Raw genomic sequence first — 21,565 nt, forward strand, 5'->3', positions numbered from 1 at the left:
GAGGCAAACCGCCGCCGCAAGCGGCAGCGCCGTCGCCGGAGCACTGCGGAGCCGCCGTGCCAGAGTTGCGATTTGGGCCGAAAGGGGCCCTGGGCCTAATTTGGGATTTTTTTTTGGAACACGTGCAGGTACCAGTAGTGTGTTTCAATTCCCCGAGAAAAATTCAGGGAAAATTAGGGACAGCCTGTAGGCGCACTGTGAAGCCGTGTTCGGACCCCGAAACGAGTAAGGACCCCTCACCCTATTTCCTATCACGGTTTTAAAGTTCAATAAATGATAAAACGGTATTTCATGAATCAACGAATGTGTGAAATTGCTTAAGGTTGCTAATGGAGCCCGAGTCTAGTGTGTTTTTCGGTTAACTGTTATTTGGCCTGTTTTACAGTTTTAAATGCAGCATGAGGTTCGATGTTTTCATTTTATAGTTTCGTGTGCATATTTTACTGTTTTATTGATTATGGATTGAATGACCGGGATATTGATGCTGTATGTTGTCTGTTTGGCATAAATTATCGTTTTGCTTGTTTGTATGTGATTGATAATGCTGACTGAGGGAAAAAGGAGAATGAAAGATTATGTGAATGGAAATTGTATAATGTGTTCAGCCTGACTAGATATCCTGGGAGATGGTGGACGGACCGGATCCGTAGGGAACCCTACCGGGATTGTGGTCTCCCATACCGGACGGGGTATGGAGATCTTATGTGTTTTGGCGCCCATACCGGACGGGGTATGGGAACGACCCGTTTCACCCTCATACCGGACGGGGTAATGAGGTCTATGGTTTGGCGCCCATACCGGACGGGGTATGGGGACGGCCCTGGAATATGATTTCAGGTGTTAAGGATTAACAGGTAGCGGGACCCCTATGGATCCCCATGGATACTAATGGGCTGGTGATTAGGAAAATATGTTGTGTAACGATTGAATTACAAAAAGTGTGATAGGTATTATGTTATACAGTTCATATATATGTTTTCATGATGATGATGATGTTATTGTTTTCGTATATTGTTTTATGAATTTCACCGAGGTAAGTGAATGGTAAGGGTTTTATTATCGATAAAAGAATTTGTTGTAAATTATGCTCCATTAGTCTTTTTGTGTTTTCTACCCACCTTTACCTCCGTGACGGTGAGATATCGTGATGTCTTTACTGGGCTAGTGTAGCTCATTCCTTATTTAATCATTTCAGATCAAGAGGACATCGTTCCCGAGCCGGTTCCGCAGGAGGACGACGAAGGGGACGCCTAAAGACTCCATAGTCACATTCGCAGTTTTTACTTTCAAGTTTTCTCCCTTAGGTAGTTTGATCTTTTATATTTTGTGAGCACGTTTTTTGTTTTGGTGTAAGGGATGTTATTCAAATTTTGACTTCGCTTCCGCATTTGATATTTTTAATATACATTCCATTTTGAATTTTCGGGGCTGCTACATATGCTCCATTGGTCTTTTTGTGTTTTCTACCCACCTTTACCTCCGTGACGGTGAGATATCGTGATGTCTTTACTGGGCTAGTGTAGCTCATTCCTTATTTAATCATTTCAGATCAAGAGGACATCGTTCCCGAGCCGGTTCCGCAGGAGGACGACGAAGGGGACGCCTAAAGACTCCATAGTCACCTTCGTAGCTTTTACTTTCAAGTTTCTCCTTCAGTTAGTTTGATCTTTTATATTTTGTGAGCACGTTTTTGGTTTTAGTGTAAGGGATGTTATTCAAATTTTGAGTTCGCTTCCGCATATGATATTTTTAATATACATTTCATTATGAATTTCCGGAGCTGTTACACATCTGGTTTAGACAGTGTAAAAATAAATATATATTGTATTGTAATAATTATTGTTAAATAATAGAATTTTACATTTCAGAATTGATTTTAGTACATTTAAATCCTCTATATATATATATATGTATATATAATATGATAATTTAGCCGTGTGGTTTGCCTACTTTATTATTTGACATAAATGGTAAAATCATTACAGTCAAATATAAAGTTAGTATTAACATTATTCTTCAGCGATAATAAAATAAGAGTTATAATATATATACAATTACATTTATTTTATAGTTTATAAATAAAATGGAATTACAGAAAATGAAATTATAATTTTTATGATTAATACTTAAATCAATATATATATATATATACATATACATATATTATAAGTACGACGTGTTTTCTGGGTACCAACTGCTTTTTTTTTTGGTTGCCCTACCACTAAGGCTCATACAATTTTCTTTTTTTTAAAAAAAAAAATTGTAATTAATAACTGTCCCAGTAGCTTGCATTCACATACAAAATTCCAGCTTGAAGTTCAAAATATTCCATTAATTAATATAAATAATTATATGTCCAAAATTATTATAATTAAGAGTAAGATTTAGGATTAATGAAAATTATAATAATAAGATTCAGAGAGGGCAATGATTAAAGAGTGGCCCAAGATATGTGGTGTCTTATTGGTGACAGGTAAGGTCCAACTAACAAGTATCATATATTTAAAATATAATATAAATTATTGAACTTAAAAGCTGCAAGAAAAATATTAATTCAAAAATATACGATACATGATGTCACTTATGTATTAGTTTATTATTTATGTATCAACAATTTATACACGTATGCAAATATTCTATAAAAATATGGAGGATCCAGCTGGAATTTAGAGAAGTTCGCATAGTTGCATTTAGAATATATTTTAATGGATTTATAATTATATACTAATCCATTAAAATATAAAAGATTATGAATATAATCTTGCACGTACTGAAAAGTCAGCTTCATTATATTTTCAAATTATCCAAGCTGGAACTATTTTGTTTTTGTTTACTAATAATAAAACATTTTATTTATTAAAATTATTATATTTTATTTAAATATTTCGAATTTACATCACATTTAAAATATATAATTTATTTAGTTTTTACATAATAACAACAAATTTATAATATTTAATTTATTAAAATTAAAATTTTAATTTATTAAAGTGTTGATAAAAAATTATAATAATTAAGTTGAATTACATCTCAACAAATTAAATAAATATTTTATAGTAATTAAATTTATTTAATTGAATTTTATTTAGAATTGGATTAAAATTCACTAAAACCATGCTAGAAAATCTCATTTTTTTTTTTTAAAAAAAAAGAAAAATGTATGTAAGGAAAATTGGATTAAACTTGATAGTTAGGGAATCCCATGAACTGAAAAAGTCATGAATAAGACAGACACACCAAGTTGCTTGCACAAACTTTATTTTTATTTTATTTTTCCTGTTAGAATGAATTGGGTGGTTGGGAGGTTTTGTGTAAAATTGAAAATGATGTGTTTGGGGATGGAAAATGAAGCAGCGTCCACGTGCCGTCATTTTAACTTGCAAAATTGAACCATTTATTTCCAAGATGATTTTTTCTTTTTTTTTTTTTAAAAAAAAAAAATAAAAGTACAATTCAATCCATGTGGTTTGAATTATTTTTTAATTAAATTTTATGGGTAATTTGTTTTTGGACGAAATTTAGATTTTTTTTTTCATTAAACAATATAATAATTTAATTGTGTTTTAAAGATTTAGATTGCTTCATTTTATTTGCTACTAAATGGGTTTAATAGAACTAGTTGATCTACATCTAGACTAAAACTTTAGTGACTTCATTACAAACGAATCAACCATTAAAATTGCTATAAATCAAAGGGTTACTTGTAAATAAATAATTTATTCAGAATAGAATACTTGTGTTTGAAACTTAAATTAATTAATGGGTGATTTTATTTGAAAATTGAGGGGAGGACCACGTGTGGGAAGGTCGATAAATTGTTTTTCAAGAAAGATAATAAGTGATTGATTTTAGATGGTAAAGAAGACAAGAGTCGTACATGTATTTTGCTTGAGAATTCAAAGATTAGATAAGAAATTGGAAAGATTGTGCAATACCCAATTGGAATTTTCAGATGAAAATCTGCTCTAAAAATAAGTTGTACCTATTAATTTATGTTTGTTTTTCTCTATTTTAAGAGTAAAAAAATACAGCTCATGAACTGCTTGATGCTCGTGAAATGCGTAATTACCATTTACTCTGGAGGAATCATTCATTCTAAAACGCTGAAAAACTAAATATAAATACAATATATATACACACACACACACACCATGTTTTTCATGGCATATCCTTTGGATAGTACTGACATAACGCAGATATAAGTATTATATATACACACCGTGTTTTTTTAGGACATATCCTTTGGATAATACTGAAGATTTTGAACTCGTTGGTACCGAAAGAGAAAACCAGAGAGCCGGCCGGTGACTTAATAAAACCGAGTAATTTGCCTATTTTTGGAATCATTTCGTTTTATTTTTATTTTATTTTTTTCTTTAGAAAGAGTGAAGTTAATAAGTTTAGTAAGTCCGTAGATTATTAAAAAAATAAATGAAAAATCCTTATAAATAATATTTAACTTGCAAGCTCTTTATAAATTGTAGCACCCAAATATTTTATGAAGAGTGACGATTTTCCTAGTTACAAATAGAAACACATTCATGTTCTGTCCTTTCCTTATAAACATGAGATCTTGCAAAACACAAATAGACAATAAATTCTACAAAACTAAGACCAGCCAGTACCCAGTAAAAGTAATCAAGATGTCCTCTGTTCAGATTATTAGAAAACCAACTATCCTTACCTTCCCCACCACTTGCTTTATCAATTGCAGAGATCAGAAAGCTGCTTAGAAAGCTCCCTACCCCAAAGATGCTAAGGTACAGGGACATTCCTACACTCCTCAGTTCACTGGGCACTTGATCATAGAAGAATTCCTGCAGACCAACAACTGTGAACACATCACAAATTCCTAAGATAACATATTGGGGTACCAACCACCATATACTCATTGGGATTGTCGCGTTCGCGTTGTCAATGAGCCCGTGTTCTCGAGCAGTATGGAGCCTCTTTGTCTCGACCAGAGCTGCAGTCACCATGCATATGACAGATAGACACATCCCAGTTCCAATTCTCTGCAGCATTGTAATGCCAGCAGGATTTTGAGTGAACTTTCTTGTTACAGGAACGAGTATCTGGTCGTATATAGGAATGAAGATAACGATAGTGATGCCCATGACAGATTGAAGTGAAGCAGGTGGAATTTTGAAGCCTCCAGTGATTGATCTGTCAAGAGTAACTCCTTGCTTCGTAAACAAAGTTGATATTTGTGCAAATACAATTGCATAGACCAAGTTTGTAGCCCATATTGGTATAAGCCCAAGTACAGACTTTGCTTCTTCAACTTCGTCAATGCTGCATACCTCTCCGTATTCCCTTGAACCATCTGGACTGACCAACGCTTTGTTGAGGCACCTGCCAAATTGGACAATCCAAAATGCTGTCAAGTGGGAGTTCCTGATAATCCTTAAAAAAAAAAATTCAATATCATGATTACATTAATAAAGAAATTCAACCAAACGAGAGGAAGGCAGTTCATCATTTACAAGAGACAGTTGGTTACTCAGTAAGTTTGATGTAATAACTATACCTTAACAATTGCAGATATGAAGCCAAAACTCTGAATAACTTAGATAGCATAGTATTCTTCCAAGAAATATCTGAGGGTTACTCGTTTGTTTTTTGTTTACTTCCAGCACATATGGAACTTTAAATTGATCACCAACTTCCACATAATCAAGCAACAAAATTTAAAACCACAGCAGAAAGGCTGAAAGAAGAGGGGGTTGTGAAGCTGACTTATATATCGCAAAAACAAGAAAAATTTTCATTTTGCAATATCATAGAATCAACATTTTAGAAGAACGGAAGAAGTATGAAACAAAATGATGCTGAAAATAGATGGGATTTCCAGAAGCTCCACTATCTAGACAACAAAATTTTTTAAGCTGCTAACCCAGATAACATTTCATGCCTATTAAAATTTTCATTCATAAGATGCCAAACTTATCTTACTTGAATTGCTGGGAACTTTGGTGAGGCAGGGTTCCACAATTTTCTGCTTGAACAGCTATTGACAAAGATGTGGTGCGCCAGTTCTTAAAAGCTATAACAAACACACGGCCAACCCTTACGAATGCGCTTTGCTCATTCCTTTCCATACTGAATCGATAAGTCCTAGTTCCAAGAATGAAAATAACCAATGCAATAACCATTGCAATGCAGGGGATCCCAAATCCAAGAGCCCAATTAAGGTTGTCCTGTATGTAGGTTGAGACCAAAAGTGTAAATATAGTGCCAGCACATAGAGAAAAATACCACCAATTAAAGAATGAACTTTTTGCTTTGCACTCTTCTGGGTCTTGTACATCAAATTGGTCTGCTCCAAAAGCCTGAACACAAGGCTTGTGACCGCCTTGCCCAACAGCTACTATATACAGTGAGAAGAAGAATAAGATAACCTGGAGCTGAGAAGAACATGAATTGACTCCATTGGGATTTTTACAATCAGAAAAGCCGAGAGAAGGAAGCATCGCTGATAGGGTCAAGAATGCTAGTCCCTGTTCTTCAATCGAAACATATTTCAGGATTCAAAAATAGGATATCCTGAGTCCCAACCTAGCCACTGTAAATCTCTTTTAATCATCTCAGCAGATAAAACAAACAGTTATGATCTTACACAGGTTTCTTCAACTTGAAGCATGAGTTCAGTTTCCATATAATACAAGACATGACAGCACAATCAAACTGGAGATATGCAGCTATAGCCAAATATATAGTTATCAGTGGATTAAACAAGCAGATATCAGGATTCAAAGACAAGTCCCAACCTAGACACTGTAAATCTCTTTTAATCTCTCAGCAAATTAAACAAACAGTCATGATCCTACACAGGTTTCTTCAACTCGAGGCATGAGTTCAGTTTCCATATAATACAAGACGATGACAGCACAATCAAACTGCAGATATGCAGCTATAGTCAAATATATTAGTTATCCAACTTCAATTACTCGGCACAAATCAACACCAGACATTCCTCAATTGAAATGAGTTCAAGCTGAAATATATACAAGATTTAGTTTCAAGCTTGGTCTCACATGCAGTGTAATTTGCTTCTTAAAACATTAGGGTTTACTTGTTACTAATACAGTCTAGCCTAAGCAAACTTCGTTTAGCAGCAGAGAGAAAGCAAGAAAGGGAGAAGAACTAACCGATATGTAGATGACAGAAGCAACCAAAATGGTCCGATAGCGGCCAAGAAAAGAATCGGCAATTAAGGCCCCCAGAAGCGGTAGCAAAGACGCCGTACCAGACCAGAGATTGACGTTGGCCGCTGCATCCGCCGTCGACTGACCGAGCGGCCCCGTCAAATAGGATATCAGATTCAACCCTATTCCAAAAAAAGCGAACCTCTCCGCAATCTCAACACCTGCATAACACCAAAACATATGTTTTCAATCAATGACCAAAAGAATAAGCAAAAAAACAAGCAACATTTCTGTTTGACTTCTGACTGACCGAAAATGAAAAAAGCGGACCTCCAGCCACCAGAGGATGATCTATGAACGCGACGGTCCTTATAGTCAACGGAACCGTCAACTGTGTCGTGCAACAGAGGAATGTGAGACTCAAGGCCACCGGATACGGAGTCGGAAAGCGTCATATTCAATGCTGTTTGTTTTGATTCCTTTTCTAAGAAGTGGTTAATAGTTGTTCATCCCGAGACCTGAAGAAGAAGAAGGAGAAGGAGAAGGAGGAGGAGCGGAAGTTGCTATCGCGGATGAGCGAAGCTATGACTGTGTAGCAGTTTCTTTTGCAAAGAAATATATAAGTTAATTCAGTTATTATAGACAGCATTCCCCACGTTGCAAATAATATATTTATGATGAATAATTTATTTATTCGTGTGCCAATAAAATAGAGTGACTAAATTAAGTTTGATGCTGACGAATTATTACGTATTTAAGCAAAAAAAATATATATCTCATAATCATTAGCTGAAATATGTAAAAAATTTTATGGTTTAGTAGAGGCTTAACTCCTTTCACTCCCTACCATCACTAAATATTAATTAATGGATAATTATTTTTGTAATCTTATTTTAACTGATAAGATTAAGAATTAGAAAATTGAGGGGAGGCCACGTGTGGGTAGGTCAGTAAATTGCTTTTCAAGAAAGAATAAGAAAAAATAATAGATGATTTGTATATCAACGGTTAGATATAATACTTATTTTTGATAAAGAAGACAAAGACGTACGAATTCAAAGATTAGATAGCAAATTAGAATATTGAAATAATTTAACTAATTTTTCTTTTTTTTTTTTGCATACAATTAAATTATTAAAGTATAAAGACTCAAAACTTTAGATAAAATAAATTTAAATTAAAGATATAGAAACGTATAATAACGTTAGAGTTTATATTACTTACACATAAATTAGAATCTTCAATAAGATTACGAAAATATTTATTTTATAACGGTTCATAAAAAAAATATAAAAATAGTAAATAAATATTTTAGGGAAGTTAACTTCCACTAATTCTTAATAAGATCCGGGGGACACCTACTCACAGCTCTCCTCTTGATTAGGAACTGAATCTTGATTTTCTTAATCTGAAATGGTTAATAGAGGTGGGCTACACTATCTTAATAAGAATATCACGCTACTCACTGATATGAAAACTGAAAGTTGGTAATATATATATATATATATATATAACGACTAATGGAGCTCTTAATTTAAGTAAGTTCATTTATTATAAAGAAAACTATTTATTGCATACTTATCATTATGAAATTTTTAAAATCGACCTATAAAGACAATAATTTAAATGATATTATGATTTTTCATACAAGTGAGTAAGAACGATAATTTTTCTTTTTATTTGCTTACTAGTACCTCTAGGGGTCTTTAAGGATGTCCCCATATGCGTGAACCAAATATCTAAATTTGTCAATTAACTGGTCATCCCCATATCCCGTCCGTTATGAGTACTAAAAATATCATCCCTCGATACTCCGTCTGGTATGAAGGTGAACCGGGCTATCTCCATACCCTATCCGGTATGAGTGCCAAAAATATTATCAATCGATACTCCGTCTGGTATGAGATAACGTTTACAGTAGGATTTTCTATGTGTCCGGTCCGTCCATTATCTCTCAAGATATCCAGTAAGTTAACTATTTATTAATTCACATAATCAAACAATTTTTCTTTTGTATATTGATTTTACATTTCACAAATCAACCGTAAATCACGCAAAACAAGCAATATATGTATTAAGAAAACACAACTAAATCATTTAACTATTTCAATATATTATCATGTATTTAAATCTGTACAAGTAAATAATCAGTTAAATATGACAAATAAATAACTAACTGAATCCAGCTTCATTAATGACTTGTAATTATTCTCAAAGTTTTCTAAATTTCACAAAATACTATATTATTGATTATTAATCTTCAATTCCATAATAGGAAATAGGGTGAGAGATTGTTATCCCAATCGGTATTCAAAATATTGTACTTTCTATCGCGTTTTCTAGCGGTCCCTAGATTTCTTAAATTTTTTTGCGGAGATTAAACACGCTTCACATACCTAAAAAATACTTTAAAAAATTCAAAATCAGTGTTAAAAATCTTTTTTGACTAATTTCGAAATTCGGGTATGGCAGCGTTGCTATACTCCGGCGACGACACCATCACCCGCGGCGATAGTTTACCTTGGTCTGGCCGTTTTCGGCCAATTTAGGCCGGTCGGCTGACTTTACATGTATCCTTGCAAAAAAACACGTTAGGAAGACTCGGTTGATCGAAAAAAATCAGGAAACTGAAACCTACTAGTGGTAGGGTTTTTGGGTGCGGCGGCTCCGCTGGCTCTCCTTCACGGCTGAAATTCCTCCTTTGTTCAACCAATAGAAAACAAAACGATGAAAAAATTGTACGAAATGAGAACCGGGAAGGGGCACATCGGAGGAGGTTGTGGGTTTTGGGCCATGGCGGCCCTGCCATGCTTTGTTCACAGTTTTAGGTTCACTCGCTATTCGTTTTGCTTCGATATGGCCACATAGGTGTTCGAAATCGAATTCCGAGTAGGTAGGAGAATTTTTATCTTTTTTAGCGGTCGGAGATGGTTTCGGTGCGACGGCGGTCGGGAGTTGGCTTTTTTCTCCAGCGTCTGGTCCTTCTTCTCTGGTAGGGGGGTTGGCGGCTAGAGTTCGAGTTTCATGTAATGCGAAATATTTATACATATCCCGCATTAATCAGGGCCGTCCATTACGATCGATCTCGTCCGTACGATCGCGCATAAGAAGGAAACAAATCTGAACCGTTCATCGCGTTTGATCTCGACTGTTCGATTGTGACTAAGTTGAAAATGGATCCGGACCATTCACGTGCGCATGATCAATCTTGGGTCATCGGATCGCGGGGCATGCGGATCGCCAGTGTGGCCTCCCACGTGGCACCGACGTAAGTGTGCCTTGCCACACGGCACGTTCTGGTTCGTCGAGATTGCTGACTGGGCAGTCCTACGTAATCGAACTTTTTCTATTTGCGCTTTGACTCCCCTATTTTTAATTTTTCTTTTTAAAGCACTCATAGAACCCAAATTTTTACCATTCTTTTTCAAAATTATTTTCAGTCTTGTCCATAATTTATTTATTTTTTAAAATATAATAAAAATTAAATTAAATTAATTTATAAAATATTTATTTTATGCATTTTTAAATTACTAAAATTTATCCCAAACAAATTTTCAGGTCCAGATCATAAAGAATTATAAATAAATTACATAAAAATCATTCATTTTTTTTTTTTACGATTATTTACGTATTTATTAATTTTTCTAAAGTACAATTCAAGCTCTCTATGATAATCCTGCATATGACCAGATAATATAATGTAAGTGTTACAAGATAAATTTATATAACAGAAATTTTATTAAAATAAAAAGATAAAAATTCATTTCATTCTGATGAAAAATCCTAAACAAAAATGACTTTTTTTTTAATTACCAAATAGAATAGTAAAGGTTAGTATTTTTAATTATAAATAATATATATATATATATATATTTTAATTTTAGCAAAACAGATATTTTTAGGTCTGTTTTTATGCAAACAAACATCTTTTGTTTTTGTTTTTTGTTTTTTTTTAATTTTTAGAGCCATATTTTACTCAATCAACATGGTATATTGAAATTTTATTTTAAAAATACTACGAATAGGTATTTTCTTAAATGATTCTGAAACACACTATTCTATGCTGTTGTGTATTTATTAATTTATTCTTCAAATACTATTTATCAAGTCAAATAGGCAAATAAAACAATATACTACTCTTTTACCGTAAAATAAACTATTCTGAGTTCAGTATTAATAGGAATTAGCCACTAACATAATAAATTTTTAACAATATATATATATATATATATGTATGTATTTAGATTGAGTAGGGATAAACCTTAACCTTCAATTATAAAGTTTAAGTTGCATGCTATCTATGATTTGAACCAAACCTATATGGCAAATTATAATACCCAAATATTTTATAAAGGGTGGTGAATTATACACATAAATGTTCTGTTGTTTCCTTATAAACATAAGATCTTGCAAAACACAAATAGACAATAAATTCTACAAAACTAAGACCAGCTAGTACCCAGTAAAAGTAATCAAGATGTCCTCTGTTCAGATTATTAGAAAACCAACTATCCTTACCTTCCCTACCACTTGCTTTATCAATTGCAGAGATCAGAAAGCTGCTTAGAAAGCTCCCTACCCCAAAGATGCTAAGGTACAGGGACATTCCTACACTCCTCAGTTCACTGGGGACTTGATCATAGAAGAATTCCTGCAGACCAACAACTGTGAACACATCACAAATTCCTAAGATAACATATTGGGGTACCAACCACCATATACTCATTGGGATTGTCGCGTTCGCGTTGTCAATGAGCCCGTGTTCTCGAGCAGTGTCGAGCCTCTTTGTCTCGACCAGAGCTGCAATCACCATGCATATGACAGATAGACACATCCCAGTTCCAATTCTCTGCAGCATTGTAATGCCAGCAGGATTTTGAGTGAACTTTCTCGCTACAGGAACCAGTATCTGGTCATATGCAGGAATGAAGATCGCGATAGCAAAGCCAATGAAGGATTGAAGTGAAGCAGGTGGAATTTGGAAGCCTGCAGTGATTGATCTGTCAAGGGTAACTCCTTGCTTTGTAAAGAAAGTTGATGTTTGTGCAAATACAATTGCATAGACCAAGTTTGTAATCCATATTGGTATAAGCCTAAGTACAGACTTAGCTTCTTCAACTTCTTCGATGCTGCATACCTCCCAGTATTCCCTTGAACCATCTGGACTGTGCAAGGCTTTGTTGAGGCACCTGCCAAATTTGACAATCCAAAATGCTGTCAAGAGGGAGTTCCTGATAATCCTTAAAAGAAAATTCACTAAGCAATTCAACTAAGCAAGAGGAGGGCAGCTCACCATTTACAAGAGACAATTAATAAATACTCAAGTGAGTTTGATGCAATAAATATATCTTAACAATTGCAGAAACGAAGCCAAAACCCTGAACTAACTTATATATCATAGTGTTCTCCCAAGAAAAATCTGAGGATTAATTGTTTGTTTTTTGTTTCAGCCCAGATAGAAATTTAAATTGACCAATAAAATTTAAAACCTTAGCAGAAAGACTGAAAGAAGAGGGGGGGTTGTGAAGCTGACTAAAATTTTTGCAAAAACAAGAAAAGATTTTCATTTTGCAATATCATAGAATCGACATTTTAGAAAAGTGGAAGGAGTATGAAAACAAAATGAAGAAAAAGTGTATCGAGATTAAAAATTTATCATTAAAAATAACGCTAAAAACAGATAGGATTTACAGAAGCTCCAGTATCTAGACAACAATTTTTTTTAAGCTGCCAACCAGTATAACATATCATGCCTATTAGCATTTTCAATTCATGAGATCCGAAACTTATCTTACTTGAATTGCTGGGAACTTTTCTGAGGCAGGGTTTCATAAATTTCTTCTTGAACAGCTATTGACAAAGATGTGGTGCACCAGTTCTTAAAAGCTATAACAAACACACGACCAACCCTTACAAATGCGCTTTGCTCATTCCTTTCCATACTGAATCGATAATTCCTAGTTCCAAGCACGAAAATAACCAATGCAATAACCATTGATATGCAGGGGATTCCAAATCCAAGAGCCCAATTAAGGTTGTCCTGTATGTAGGTTGAGACCAAAAGTGTGAGTGTAGTGCCAGCACATAAAGCAAAATACCACCAATTAAAGAATGAGCTTTTTGCTTTGCACTCTTCTGGGTCTTGTACATCAAATTGGTCTGCTCCAAAAGCCTGAACACATGGCTTGTGACCACTTTGTCCAACAGCTACTATATACAGCGAGAAGAAGAATAAGATAACTTGGAGGCGAGAAGAACATGTCGTGACTCCATCAGTATTTTTACAATCAGGAGAGCCGAGAGTAGGAAGCATGGCTGATAGTGTCAAGATTGCTAGTCCCTGTGCTTCAATCAAAACATATATCAGGATTCAAATGTAGAATATCCCGAGTCCCAACCTAGACACAGTAAATCTCTTTTAATCATCTAAGTAGATTAAACAAACAGCCATGATCCTACACAGGTTTCTTCAACTTGAAGCATGAGTTCAGTTTCCATATAATGCAAGACAATGACAGCACAATCAAACTGGAGATATGCAGGTTTAATCAAATATGTAGTTATCCAACTTCAATTACTTGGCACAAATCAACACCAAATATTACTCAAATGAAATGATTTCAAGTTGAAATATATACAAGTTTCACATGCAGTATAATTTGATTCTTAAAACATTAGGCTTTACTTGTTACTGATACAGTCTAGCCTAAGTAAACTTAGTTTAGCAGCAGAGAGAGAGAGAGAAAAGGAGAGGAACTAACGGATATGTAGATGATAGAAGCCATTAAAATGGTACGATAGCGGCCAAGAAAAGAATCGGCAAGTAAGGCCCCCAGAAGCGGTAGTAAAGACGCTGTACCCGACCATAGATTGACGTTGGCCGCTGCATCCGCCGTTGATTGACCGAGCGGCCCTGTCAAATAGGATATCAGATTCAACCCTATCCCATAGAAAGCGAATCTCTCCGCAATCTCCACACCTGGATAACACCAAAACATATATTTTCAATCTATTGACCGAAAGACTAGCAAAAAAAACTGAAGAGCTTTTGATTTCTGACTGACCGAAAATGAAAAAAGCGGATCTCCAGCCGCCAGAGGATGATCTAAGAACAGGACGGCCCTTATAGTCAACGGAACCATCAACCGTGTCTTGTAACAGAGGACTTTGGGACTCAAGGCCACCGGATACGGAGTCGGAAAGCGGCATATTTATCGTGTGTTCAATGTTGTTTGTTCTGATTACTCTTCTAAGAATTGGTTAATAGTTGCTCATCCCGAGACCTGAAAAAAGGAGGAGGAGGAGGAGGAGGAGGAGGACGAGTGAAAGTTGCTATCCCTGTCGCGCCGACGAGGGAAGTTATGACTGTGTAACAGTTTCTTGTCAAAGAAATATTAGTTAATTCAGTTATTATTGATATCTTCCCCGACAAAGAAGTAATGGAGTTCCTCGGTCAACGATTTGATTTACGCATTGTATCACGAGTAGTGGCTAAAGATTATTATTTTTTGCTTCAAGTTCACGATCACTACTTTTTTTCTTCAATTTTAAAACTTTATAAGTTATAACCATATAATACGTAATATGTTGTTAAAATTACAATAATTAAATTTAATTTAATTTTAATAAATAATTATGTATTCAGATTAAAAAAATATATATATTATGTAATAATTAAATTTGTTTATTTATGATAATCATAACTGAATTAAAATTTAATATCGCATTTAGCCATTAAAAAAAAAACTTTTTACATAGTAGAATTAATTGTAAATTCACAAATGAAGTCCAACTGACAAGTTAAATTATCATAATTTTAAAATTCTCATGCAGGTAAGTACCAATTGACCAACTAAATTATTAATAATTATAAACACATTTATGATATTTTGTCACTAAATACATATGCAAAGATTTACTTTGAAAAATTAAACGATACACATGATCTCCATTAAAGGAATTTGGCATTATTTACAGATGCCTGCCCATGACAACTATCTATTTATTGGTAACAACATAACAATCATCAGCAGCTCCAAGTCCTTTGTGGCTCCGCGGCTGAAGTCTCTCCCCCTTAGTACCTTTATAAAGCTGGATATCTGGCAGTTCTACTCCCTTATTTGTCCTCTAGAGCATACTGGGGGAAAAATGGACAAGCATCAATGGATAATAATATTGTAAATCCAAATTAATTTTACATCCAATTTAAGTCTAAAGTAATTCTATGTATCAAATGATTAGTACCTAAAACTATAACAGAAGTGGAATGGATTTAAGACAAACATAATACTACACTACAAACCAGCAGCAGAGCAATGGGACAACCGCGCACTCATGTCCTGTTTCCCTTATTATAAATGTATGATTTTGCAAAGTACATGTAGACAGCCAATGCAGCAAAACTAAGACCAGCCAGTAGCAAATAAAAGTAATCGAGATGTCCCCTATTCAGATTATTAGCAAACCAACTATCCCGACCATCCCCACCAGTTGCTTTCTCGATGGCAGAGATAAGAAAGCTGCTCAGAAAGCTCCCAACACCAAATATACTGAGATAGAGGGAAAGACCCACGCTCCTCAAGTCATTTGGGACCTGATCATAGAAGAATTCCTGAAGACCAACCATGGTGAACACATTAGAAACACCAGCCAAAGCATATTGAGGTACCAACCACCAAACACTCATTGGAATTGTCACATTAGGCATGTCAACCAGGCCACATTCTTGAGCAGTTCTCAACCTCTTGATCTCAACCAAAGCAGCAATCAACATAGATATGGCTGATATAAACAGTCCAGCTCCAATTCTCTGGAGAATTGTAATGCCAGCAGGTTTGCGAGTGAACGATCTTGCTATTGGAACGATTATGCGGTCATATATTGGGAGGAAGGAAATAATGGCAAGGCTAACGAAGGATTGGAGGGTAGCAGCTGGTATGCTAAAGCCAGGAGTAATTGACCTGTCCATGGTGACTCCTTGCTTCGTAAAAAATGTTGGTGGTTGTGCAAACACAATGGCATATACCAAGCTTGTAGCCCATATTGGACCAAGCCTAAGTACTGCCTTCGCTTCTTCCACTTCATTGACACTGCACAGCTTTCCATATTCCTTTGAACCATCAGGGGCAAGCAAGGCTTTGTTAAGAAACCTGCCAAATGGGATATACTATATTGTTATTTACATAGCGTTTAGATGTCGTAAAGCAGATAAAAAGTTGCCAATGCTACTTAAAAGCTCAACATTTCAACCAGAAAAGAATACAAGAGTTTAGCTAACTAAGGCTGCTTTGCATTTATAAGAGACCACCAAATAGTAGCAAGAGACAAATAGTATAGAGAGTTTGACAAGCAGGAGATCCCTTAGAGATAATGCTACATTGCCATAAGCATGAGCTTGAAAAGAGTGGAGGACAGAAGCAAACTTAAAGATCACTTAACTTTTTCTTGGGTGAAAAGGACCAATATCTTTTTGTAATTTCTAAATTGAATGAAACTCAGAAAAGAACAACCTCTTAATCCTTGGTAATTCTTTAAAACTCCTAATTGTTCAATCATTTGCATTGGAGTGGGAGGAATTGATAATTTATCAAACAGTAATCTTTTAAAAAGGGTCTCCAATAGTCTAGTGACAATATTGATACTAGTAACGATATTGATGATAGTGACAATATCGATCGTGAACTTGATACGGAGCTGAAACTTCTAATTATGATGAATGCGTTAACTATGGATATGATGTCGAAAATAGACCAATTTTACATCACCCTTCAATTCGAATTAACAAAAGCAATGTCTCCTTGCATAACATGGATTCCAAACATTTATGATCTGGATGTGAATGAGTCGAATTACTTATCCCTCGGTCTATTGGTGAACTCTCTCTCCAGGGATTGTGAAATAAAATCTGAATAGTTGTTTGATACTTTGTTGTAATTTACAGTATATTTATTTCAAAATAGTAACAATAATTTACAGTGTCTCTCCTTTAATTGGTGAGAAATATGTTCATCCTATTAGGAAACTCCTATTTTAATTTCTTCAACTAGAGAAGGTTGAGGTTAGATCATTTCCTTTTCCCACTATAATTACCATTCAGAGAATGTTTTCTTACAACCTCTAACTTACTCTACCTCACTCTATTTTATTTCAAAACCTCCTAATTTACTCATCAAATTCCAAAGCATAGTCTAAAAGACCTAAAAACAAGAGAGAAGAGCTGATTTATGACATCATGAACTTAACAAAATGAACTTTAATATACAAACAAATTTTCATGGAAAAGATGACTTAACATTCAACAAACTTTGGCAGCTTTAAATTATTTTAGAGGACAGGTTGCAAACTGTTTGATGCTTATGTTAGGCTCCAGACGTGTAAAGTACTTGAAGAAGTTAGTATGATACTTGCATATTAAATAACATAAGATTCATGAAGATCCAAAATCCTCTAACCTGAATTGGCAGGAACTTTTGTCAGGTAGTGTTCCATGAGCTTCTTCTTCAATAGCTATTGCTGAAGATGAAGTTCGCCAGTTCTTAATAGCTAAGATGAACACACGACCAATTCTTAGAAATGGGTTTCGCTCATCCCCTTTGATGACGAATCGGTAAGTCTTAGTTCCAAGCAAGAAAATAACCAATCCAATGGTCATTGTGATGCAGGGAATTCCAAATCCAAGAGCCCAACTAAGGTTGTCCTGGATGTAGTTTAACATCCAGAGAGCCACTAAGGTTCCAGCACATAAAGAAAAATACCACCAATTAAAGAATGAACTCTTGGCTTTGCACTCTTCTGGGTTTTGTCCATCAAATTGATCTGCTCCAAATGCTTGAACACATGGTTTGTGCCCGCTTTGTCCAATTCCTACTAGATATAATGAGAAGAAGAATAAGATCACTTGGAACTGATGAGAACATGACACAATTTTGTTGGTGTTTTCACAGCCAGAACTGCTGATAGAAGGAAGAATCGCCGACAGGGTCAATAATCCTAGTCCCTGCACTTCATTCAAGTCAATTTAAATATGAAAAACTCTTGGCGATCCCAAATTCTAATAAAAAATAAATCAATCACGAACTAACACATGTTTATTCAACTAAAGACACAAGTTAATTTGGTTCTGAAGTAACGCAAGAATCAAACTGGAGAAGAAAAGGAGTTGTTCTATAGACTGCTTAATGAAAAGGAAATTGTTAACGATCACCATTTGCCTATTGACTCGGCTACTTCAATCTTGAAAGTGTTTGCTGGTAACCAGTGTCAATCCTAAGTTATTTTTATATCATTTTAATTAACTTTTAAGGAATTCAACTATTCTATCAATCTAATAGAGCCACTTTCAGGCTTGCTCAAGTTTTTATTTGAGCTAAACTCAGCAAGCTCCATAAGAGGATGTGATAACATTCAGTTAAAGATTTTTATTCTTTATCTGCATCCCATTTCAAGTTGTTAAAGAGGAAAAAAATCACAATATTAAAAAGGAAGTAAATCAAAGTGTTAAATAATAAATAAATAAGAGTGTTCTAGAGGAAATAAATCAGAGAGTTAAGAAGGTAGGGTATTAAAGAGAAAATAAATCAAGATGTTTAAAAGGAAACAAACTAGGTAAAAGGAAAAAATTATCTTTAGTAATTAATTGTAACTAATTATTTATTTTTTTATCCTAAAAGACCTGTATATGTAGGATCATAATATTAAATAGAATAAATATTGATAAAAAAAACCATTCCTAATACAAGTGTTCATTAAAAAATTTCTATCATATTTTCTGAAAAAGGGATTCTAAACTCTTCAAAATCCAAAAGCTATGCAACCTAAGGTCTCTCTCTTTCTTCTCTATTCATCCTCCCACATTACATGAACTATAAATCCTCCATGACATTACACCTATACTTACATGTAAACCATATGTAACCGACAAATGTGTTAACTACAACAAATATATGCATGTACAACACACCTATATATATGTGTGTGTCCTGAAAAAAGAAATAACAATTTCTTTTGAATTCTGATCTGTAAGAAAGGTGTAAAGTCAAAGAGGGAATAAAATCCATCATGAAAAGAAATTTACCAAGATATAGATAGCAGAAGCCACAACAATGGTGCGGTACCGCCCGAGGAAAGAATCTGCAACGAATGCTCCTAAAAGAGGCAGTAACGAGCACATGCCCGCCCACGCATTGACATTGGCCGCCGCAGCGGCCGTGGACTGGCCCAATGAGCCCGTCAGATAGTTTATCAGATTGGACTCTATCCCGTAGTACGCGAACCTCTCCGCGACTTCCACACCTGCAAAATTGCAGACTCTACGCCGATTAATCCCAATTAATCGCCAAAAGTAGACACAGCATGACGCTTTTGAACTCACCGATGATGAAAGAAGCAGATCTCCAGCCACCGGAGGAAAATCTGGAGACGGCGCGACCTTTGTAGTCAACGGAGCCATCGACCGTGTCGTCCAACAGAGGAAGTCTGGATTCTGAGACACCGCTGGCGGCCATTCTATCTGTTTTCAGTTTCCTTCCCACCAGTAATCACGGCTCTGGTTAGCTTGGTGGTTGGTGGAAGATATTAGTAAGTGTCCGAATCGTTGAGGATTTGTGTTCTACTGAATGAACGCGTGATTGGTTCATGAACTACTGTGCTGCTTTGGGTGAGGAATTAACTGGGGGCTAATTAAGAGATAATAATTAAAAAAAGATCGATAGTGACAATTATTAAGAGATTAGATAAATTAATGAATATAACATAAATTTATAAAATTAAATAAAAAATTAGAATGATTATATGTAATTTAATGATCTTAATATATATTTCTTAATGATCTTCCTTTTCTTTTGCCACAAAGGGAAATGAAAATCTGATAATATGTGTATCTTAATCTTGAAACAGCCATATATGAGCGCACGAGTATACTTTCAGCCGTGGCTTTGTATTATTAACATGACCGAATTTTATTAAGACAGATCTAAAAAGGAAACAAAGTGATTATATTGTCAATTTCAATTTATAGTTGACAGCAAGATTTTCAATCCTTTGATCACATACGATGGTAGATGTTTTTTCTTATTTCACTTTTGTTGAGTATTCAATTTTTGCAGTCTGAAAATTATTCTTAATAATTAAAAATATGTTAAAATCTTAAAAAAATTTCAAGTATTGCTATAATTTTATATTTACTCTTATTTTAAATACTCTATCTATTTTTAAGAATTAATTTATAAATTAGAATATAATTAATTAGTTTATTAGTAGTTAAACTTAATAAATTAGAGTTTCTATATATTCTTTAGTTTAATAATAGTTGTGGATCATAAATTAGATTTATTATATTTGTTGGTGGTTACAATTAATTGTACTAGTTATAATAGTATCAATAAATAGTCATGTACTTCTAACTTTTTTGTAAGAATTACAATAGAAAAATTTGAGTCTTCTCATTAGTCTCTCTAGCATCTTCCTCTTATCTCTAATAAAGTGATATCAGAGCTTGGTTTCTTGTTAAAATTTTAGAGATGACTAACAATAATTTTTTTTTTCTAATTTTTTCGTCTTACAAAAGAAAACTATGAGAGTTAGTGTTTTCATATGAAAGTCATACTTGGCTCACAAGATATGTGGAAAATTGTAGAAAGAGGCTTTATTCTACCCGAAGATGAAGGATCCTTTACTCAAAATGAGAATGATGTTTTTACAAAAACAAAGAAGAAGGATCAACAAGCCCTTGCACTCATCTATTAAGGTTTGGATGAATATATGTTTCTAAAGGTGGCCGATGCTACCAACACAAAGCAAGTTTGCGAAATTTTAAAGAATTTCCTCCAAGGAGTTGACAAGGTGAAGAAGGTACGACTCCAAACTTTATGAGGCGATTTTGAAGCTTTGCAAATGAAGGATGTTGAATCCATTTCAAATTTTTGCTCAAGGATAAAGTCTATAGTAAGCCAAATGAGGAGATTTAGTGACATGATGGAAGATGTTCATATGGTGCAGAAAATTCTTCAATTGTTGCCACTAAAATTCGATTATGTGGTTTGTGTCATTGAAGAATCAAAGGATTTAGATACTTTGATATTTGAACAATTAGAGGGATCTCTACAAGCCTATGAAGAAAAAATAAAGAGAAGACAAGAAGAGCATTTGGAATAAGTTCTCAAATCAAAGGGATCTTTTAATGATGGTGGAAAGCAAAGAGGACAAGGAAGAGGTAGAGGACGTGGTTGTGGTCGTGGTCAAACATTTAAAAGAAGTGAAACTCAACATGATACTGATAATAAAGACAAAAGTCAACCATTAAATATAAACCATGGAAGAGGAAGAGGTAACTATAGAAATTCTAACAAATCAAATATTAAATGTTACAATTGTCACAAATATGGACATTATGCTTGAGAATGTCGTAACACTTTAAACGA

General features: G+C 34.5%; 3 protein-coding genes across 7 annotated transcripts; all 3 read right to left on the reverse strand.

Annotated features, from left to right (window-relative positions):
• Window positions 1-4,449: 4,449 nt before the first annotated feature.
• LOC110807299 (protein NRT1/ PTR FAMILY 5.10-like) lies at window positions 4,450-7,766 on the reverse strand. Of its 4 annotated transcripts, XM_022032390.2 has the most exons (5): window positions 7,459-7,766; window positions 7,152-7,369; window positions 6,402-6,500; window positions 5,956-6,200; window positions 4,450-5,355 (listed from the first exon to the last, which is right to left on the reverse strand). In XM_022032390.2, exons 1-5 carry the CDS (start codon window positions 7,601-7,603, stop codon window positions 4,518-4,520), a joined length of 1,545 nt encoding a protein of 514 aa, XP_021888082.2. In that variant the 5' UTR covers window positions 7,604-7,766; the 3' UTR covers window positions 4,450-4,517. The 4 variants fall into 4 exon arrangements, with proteins under 4 accessions (XP_021888082.2, XP_021888080.2, XP_088077401.1 ...); XM_022032388.2 differs by having other exon boundaries at window positions 5,956-6,500; XM_088221275.1 differs by having other exon boundaries at window positions 5,956-6,500; window positions 7,479-7,765.
• Window positions 7,767-11,453: 3,687 nt separating this feature from the next.
• LOC110807315 (protein NRT1/ PTR FAMILY 5.10-like) lies at window positions 11,454-14,586 on the reverse strand. Its single transcript, XM_022032413.2, has 4 exons — window positions 14,213-14,586; window positions 13,910-14,127; window positions 12,944-13,488; window positions 11,454-12,337 (listed from the first exon to the last, which is right to left on the reverse strand). Exons 1-4 carry the CDS (start codon window positions 14,355-14,357, stop codon window positions 11,512-11,514), a joined length of 1,734 nt encoding a protein of 577 aa, XP_021888105.1. The 5' UTR covers window positions 14,358-14,586; the 3' UTR covers window positions 11,454-11,511.
• Window positions 14,587-14,992: 406 nt separating this feature from the next.
• Window positions 14,993-19,803, reverse strand: LOC110807305 (protein NRT1/ PTR FAMILY 5.10-like). 2 transcript variants are annotated; one of them, XR_002538461.2, is made up of 5 exons: window positions 19,519-19,803; window positions 19,222-19,439; window positions 17,600-18,144; window positions 15,393-16,297; window positions 14,993-15,285 (listed from the first exon to the last, which is right to left on the reverse strand). XR_002538461.2 is itself a non-coding variant. In XM_022032404.2 (5 exons), exons 1-4 carry the CDS (start codon window positions 19,649-19,651, stop codon window positions 15,481-15,483), a joined length of 1,713 nt encoding a protein of 570 aa, XP_021888096.1. In that variant the 5' UTR covers window positions 19,652-19,803; the 3' UTR covers window positions 14,993-15,285; window positions 15,451-15,480. The 2 variants fall into 2 exon arrangements, 1 of the variants encoding a protein (XP_021888096.1); XM_022032404.2 differs by having other exon boundaries at window positions 15,451-16,297.
• Window positions 19,804-21,565: the final 1,762 nt, after the last annotated feature.

This window comes from Carica papaya, chromosome 1 (genome assembly GCF_054855325.1).
Source record: "Carica papaya isolate Zhongbai chromosome 1, ASM5485532v1, whole genome shotgun sequence".
NCBI classification, from domain to species: domain Eukaryota; kingdom Viridiplantae; phylum Streptophyta; class Magnoliopsida; order Brassicales; family Caricaceae; genus Carica; species Carica papaya.